Source organism: Carcharodon carcharias, chromosome 17 (genome assembly GCF_017639515.1).
Source record: "Carcharodon carcharias isolate sCarCar2 chromosome 17, sCarCar2.pri, whole genome shotgun sequence".
NCBI classification, from domain to species: Eukaryota; Metazoa; Chordata; class Chondrichthyes; order Lamniformes; family Lamnidae; genus Carcharodon; species Carcharodon carcharias.
In genome coordinates, this window is record NC_054483.1 from 53,681,537 (window position 1) to 53,687,536 (window position 6,000).

Consider the following 6,000-nt stretch of genomic DNA (forward strand, 5'->3'; position numbering starts at 1 on the left):
CAAAGCTGCTTGAAGATTTTGATAGTTTTTTTTCACACTGCAGGGGAATGGTAGGCAGCTCCGAGCAAAGAGAATCACCACAGTGCTTCGCAAATAAACACACCGTAGACTCAGGAGTTCAGTCATCAGCTGGTATAGGGGGTTTCACCAAGTGCCAAGTCAGCTCAATCACTCCCTGGGGCTGCTTACTCCGACTACACATCCTACACGATAAATAACTGATCACAGTTATCAACACTTTAGATGATAGTCATTAATAAATTCAGCAGGGAATTCAGGAGAAACTTCTTTACTCAGTAGTGAGAATGTAGAACTTGCTACCACATCCAGCGCTTGAGGAGAATGTTAGAGATGCATTTAAGTAGTAGCTAGATAAACATGCAAAGGAGAAAGCAAAGATATTCTGATAGTGTTAGATAAAAAGGAGACTCGTATGAAGTATTAACACCCGCTCTGAAGAAGAGTTGTACGGATTTAAAACATTAACTTTGTTTCTCTCTCCACAGATGCTGCCAGACCTGCTGAGCTTTTCCAGCGTTTTAGGTTTTTATATTACACAGGCAATGACTAGTTGGGGCCGAATGGCCTGTTTCTGTGCTGTAAAATTCTATGTAATTCAATGCTAGTCCCAGAGTTTATGAAGCATCATGGTTCAGGTCAAAGGATTTATAAGTTAGAAACTGAACCCAAGTCCAAATGTATTCTCAAAAGTAAAGTAATGGCGTTTTTTATATGAAAAACTTTAAAAAGTGATAAGGTTATTGCCCACATCGAGAAGTTTAGACCAACACCGATCACCAGCCAGTCAAACAAGATTCAAGAGACACGTGGGTCACTAACTTGGAAATAAAACCTTCACAAACCTGTTGATCGACTCACACCCAATTACCAGGCAGAAAGTTGAGAATGAAAGCTACGGCACTATATACAAATTAGCCCAGACTCTCACTGCAGTTCACATCTGCTTTGGAGCACATGAAGCATTTTCATTACTGGTACTTATGTCTTTAAAAAAATTGCCACGTCTTTCAAAATAAGGTTTACCGTTCAAAAAGGAAGCCTTGGGGAGGCTACAGGAATTTCAATGCAAGGAAACGGGTAGTGACCAGTGTTTGAATTGACCTAACCGAATTATTCCGATTTCTCAGTTGCCGAAAATGTGTTTGCCCCTGTAGTTCAGGTTTGAGGCTGGGAGCTGCGGTGATGTTATACCTGGTCCGGCCCTGTCACTTCACCTGGACGGTAAGTTGTCACTGTTTCGGAGGGTGCAGTACACCAGCATCTATCGGTGACCTTACACATGTTGACATTTGTAAAGCGCCGGGGACACCACCCGGACTGTGTGAATTCCCCCAGGTAGGTATAAGGAAGTCTCCAGCGGGCTCTCGGGCCACACTTCCATGCATCTAGGACCTGACTCCACAAGTTATACTGTCAGCTCCGCACTCCAAAGCAGGAGTATAACGCAAGCTGAAAATGCTACCCTTTGGATTGTGTCCGAGTGAATTTATTGCAGCTTATTGAAGGAATACAACTGGCTTTTCCTTGGGTAGGGGGCACATCACTGTTAGACATTTGCTGCCAATTGCCAAATCTTAATTCTAGACATGCTTAATGATTTGGATCCACAGTCACCCAGTGAGGATGAGCTTTCACACTTTGCAACTCTCCGCTCGACTTCTTTCACTTACTTCCCAGAAGTTGCCCACTTTCTGAGCCTCTCCCTCCCCTGGATTTGCTGCCCACTTTTCTCCCCTCGCTCCCCCGGAATGAAAGCTGGGCACTGCTGGAGGGGAGAGGGCCGCTATCAAAACTTCGCCCCCCTCTCCTGCTGGTTGGGTGGTTGACTCTCACCTTGTAACATCGCCTCTAGCTTCTTGCGGTCCACCCGGAATCTCTCTTCGATCCAGTCGGGGTCAGTGCAGTGCGGGAGAGTCTGGCCGTCGTCCTCGGAGGCGGCGAGCGGGGAATCGGTGCTCCTCTCACTGTTGGAGCCGGGGTCCGGGGCTCCGGGCTCTTGTAGCGGCTGAGCTGGCAGCAGGTAGCCGCTCAGAGAGTCACACTGAGCGGCCATGGCTGGGAGTGAGGTCCGGAGGAGAGAGGAGTAACAGTGAGTTTCACTTCCAGCTAGGGGGCTGGACTGGGGCTGAGACTCCACATCCACATCTAAACTCCTAATGCATCCCTCATTGCAGCGCTAATCTGCTCCGCAAATCCATCCGCACAATTGCACCAAAGTAGTCCCATTGCAATTTAATCTGTAACCTATTATAATAGTCATTCTCTGCGAGCTCTCGAATTTGGTGCAGACTGCACACAGAAAATGTACAAACTGCTTGGCATTAACCCCTTGGGAGTGAAATTCAGCCTCTAAAATAAAGACATATCAAAGTTTCACGACTCAGAATATAATGCCTTATTTATATTTCCGTTCAAGAACATTTTTCAGTGACTGTTGCTGCTTTTCAAGGCGGGAGTTGTCAAACTGAAGCAGTGGACACTTTCCCCCCCTCAGATCAGAGTGGGAATGCCTTGCCTCCCCTACCCAGACTCAACTCCAAGAATCAGAGCAAAACAACAACTGTTAAAAACAATTCCAACTTTCCGATTCTCACTCCAGTTACCCTATTCCGTTTTGTTATGAGGGATAATGCTGATTTAACCGTCAATTTCCTGGCAGATTGATGCTGCTGTCCTGTACCCCCTATCTATGTATGCAATCTGATTTAAAACTGTGCACGCGTCCCTTCTCAAGTTTTGACATTAGAGACTCGTGCCCATGTTCATAATGGAAACTGCCGACTTGTCACCACTGGTGAGAGAGTGTAACTGCAGCGTGACCAGTTTACATAGGCAGTTTCCATTGTATGAGAAAAGAAAGAATTTTTAATTATATCACACCCTTCACAACCTCAGGACACCCCAAGGCGCCTCCCAACCAATGAAGTGCTTTTGACCAGCAACAACCTGTATCTATTTAGCACCTTGAAGATAATAAAACATCACAAGGGACTTCACAAAACCTTTATGAAACAAAATATGTCACTGAGCCATGTGGGTCAGATGACCAAAAGCCAGGTCAAAGAGCTACATGTTAACGAGTGTCTTAAAAAAGGAAAGTTTGGTAGACACAGAGCGGTGGAGGGAGGGAATTCCGGGGCTTAGGGCCAAGGCAAATGAAGGCACAGCCACCGATGATGGCGTCATTAAACTCAGAGATGCTCAAGAGGCCAGTATTAGGCACAGATATCCGAGAGAGTTGTGGGGCTGGAGGTGATTATAGAGATAGGGAGGTTGAGGCCATGAAGGGATTTGAAAACAAGGATGAGAATTTAAAAATTGAGGTTTTGCTTAACTGGGAATACAAGGGCAGTGGGCAAATGGGATTCGGTGTGTGTTATGACATGGGCAGCAGAGGTTTGGATGACCTCAAGTTAAGTGCGGGTAGAACGTGGGAGACCAGCCGGGTGTTGGAATAGTCAAACTTGACCTAATATCTCCTTATGTGACTCAATGTCATTGTTTTGTTTTATAACACTCCTGTGAAACACCTTGGATGTCTTGATATGTTAAAGGCACTATATAAAAATAAGTCGTTGCTATTGTTGTTGACTGCTTCCTAATGGTCTCTGTTAGAAGGTCAAATGGCTGGACAAGTTCAGCCTTGGTCATGATAAACCGAGTCAGTACAATAGCGAGGGGGTGCTGCAATGTCAACAGTGCCGTCTTTCAGATGAGGAGTCAAACCCACTCAGGTGAATGTAAAACATCCCATGCTTTTATTCAAAGAATAAAGAAGAGTGGTGGCCAAAATTTATCCCTCAACCTACTTTGCCAGAAATACATTAGGCTCATTTGCTGTAGGGCTTTTCAGTGAGAAAATTCACTGCAAATGTGCCTCCAGAACAACAGTGACTGAACTTCAAAAAGTAATTCATTGGTTGTGAAACACTTTGGGGTATCGTGAGTATAAAACTAATCTCTACACAAATGCGCTTCCTTCCTTGACTTCTAGTATAGTCTTACGAAGACAAGTTGTCACTGACTATCTGACAGCATCTTTAATAAAAGGCCTGTATGACTTGGAATTTTCATCAAGGTGCATAAAACATGGATCCTACTGGAATCCTGCAAATATTGGCTTTATTTACACTCAGATACAAAAGGTTAAATAGAATTAGCGACTGGCATACAGCGAATACGTCCCAGTGAACAGCAAGCTATTAAGAATCTTTCCAATTCTGAGGTTCGGAGATATTCAGAGATTCTGTGTAGGGCTAATAAATTTTGCAACCTATCCAAACAATTAGTAATAGTACATCTGCAAGAGTGCAGCAAGCTTGTAGGATGCAAAATGTACTTTCAAGTGAATATGATATTTGAGTCAATCAAAAATACACAAATCCTCATATCAGTTTCTGTATCTCAAAATAAGCTCCAGAGAATATCATAACATGATTAATAGATTTAAAAAGTCAACAATTCTGATTAAGAAAATCACAAACTGTACTGATAAACTTACCTACCTGACCTTCAAATATCTTCAATCACTTTTCCCAACCTGGGAATGCTCTCCCCCAGGTGCCTGGATTTTCCCTTACCCTCTGCTCCCAAACCTCGGTGCTGGTGAATATGAGTTGTACTTGTGCAACTTCTGGTCAACCTTCAGGCACAGCAAATGAAATACAGTCAGGTAGAAGAGACAGGCCATGACAGAGGGCATTGAAAGAGTGGAAAACATTTAGGAAACCAGAAAAAAGGGAGATAAACTGAGAGACAAATGCAAGAATACAGATGCATCTTAATTTTGTTTTTACTCCATGAGTAAGTTAGTGGCAAATAAATCATATTGCATTAATTTTGGTCAAAATCAAACATTGCTTTATGAAATGGAAGAACAAATGCCAAAGTACTTTAAGACATTTCTACCTGCTAGGTACTATATGAAGGCAAGTATTATTAATAGTCATTTGGTAGTACAGAACTTGAGTATTACTGAAAAAAGAGACATGTTGTCGAAGCTTTTCGTCTTGCACTCATCAGGACAATTTGTAAGAATACCAGATGGAACGGGAACAATAATTTATACTGCATAAGAAGACAGTGCTTGATTGATTGGCAAGTGGCCTCTGATTGATAGAGGTGTTGCCATGGAGAATGCACCAGTTAATTTATAACTGACAGTTAACTGCCAAGTTTTATTTAAATTTGAACTAGGCAGATCGACTCCAAGGCATTGCCATGGGGAATGAACCAGAGAATGGCTCCCGCCTATTTTGTTTAGCTGATTGTTCTTCCCTTTATATTTGGTATTCCTGTGAATTGCCCTGATGTGTGCAAAACGAAAAGCTTTAACAATATGTCTTTTATCAGCAATATGCATGTATTATTGTTAGGGTTTTATAAATCATTCAGCGTTTCCCAACTCACTAAACAGCTATAAACTCTGAATTAGAAGGTTTTGCATTCAAAGCCCCTACTGTAAGGGTGGAATTGTCCCAGGTTTACACTAAGTGCGGTAGTGGGCAGGAAAAAGGACTTCTTAGCCATCGGCCGCAATGGAGGCTTTTCACGCCATATCCTCCCAATCCCGTCTCATTAATTATGCATTCGGGGAAACACGCCATTTCGATGGCAGGCGGGCTCCCAATCACCCACCATGCACTGCTTCATCACACCGGGCACGATATTTAAAGTACAGCTGCATGAACACCTCTCAGTGCTTCCAGCCCACGACTACTGCAAAGAAAACATGGCATTTGAAAGGCAAGAAGGCTGCAGGCCTCAGGATCAATGATGCCTCCCTTGAGAGCCTTTTGGACGCAGTGCAGGCTGGCTGTGATGTCCTCTACCCCCACTCTGGCTGGGGAGGTGGTGGCAGCGATGCTAAGCACCAATGCCCTGCAAAAGAGGACAGCAACCCAATGCCACAAGAGGATGAATATTCTCCTCTGTTCCGTTCATCAGTCTGAACTCACATACTCACAGGGACCTCATTCA

At 43.8% G+C, this 6,000-nt stretch overlaps 1 protein-coding gene across 3 annotated transcripts in view; it reads right to left on the bottom strand.

Moving 5' to 3' along the window:
* The window catches only part of LOC121289895 (protein bicaudal C homolog 1-like), a 314,358-nt gene extending 312,185 nt beyond the window's left edge, over positions 1-2,173 (bottom strand). For all 3 annotated transcript variants that reach the window (XM_041209847.1, XM_041209845.1, XM_041209846.1), the window contains exon 1: positions 1,855-2,173. In XM_041209847.1, the coding sequence (XP_041065781.1) occupies positions 1,855-2,074 (220 nt within the window). In that variant the 5' untranslated portion in view covers positions 2,075-2,173. The remainder of the gene's footprint in view (positions 1-1,854) is intronic.
* Between the last annotated feature and the right edge of the window lie 3,827 nt (positions 2,174-6,000).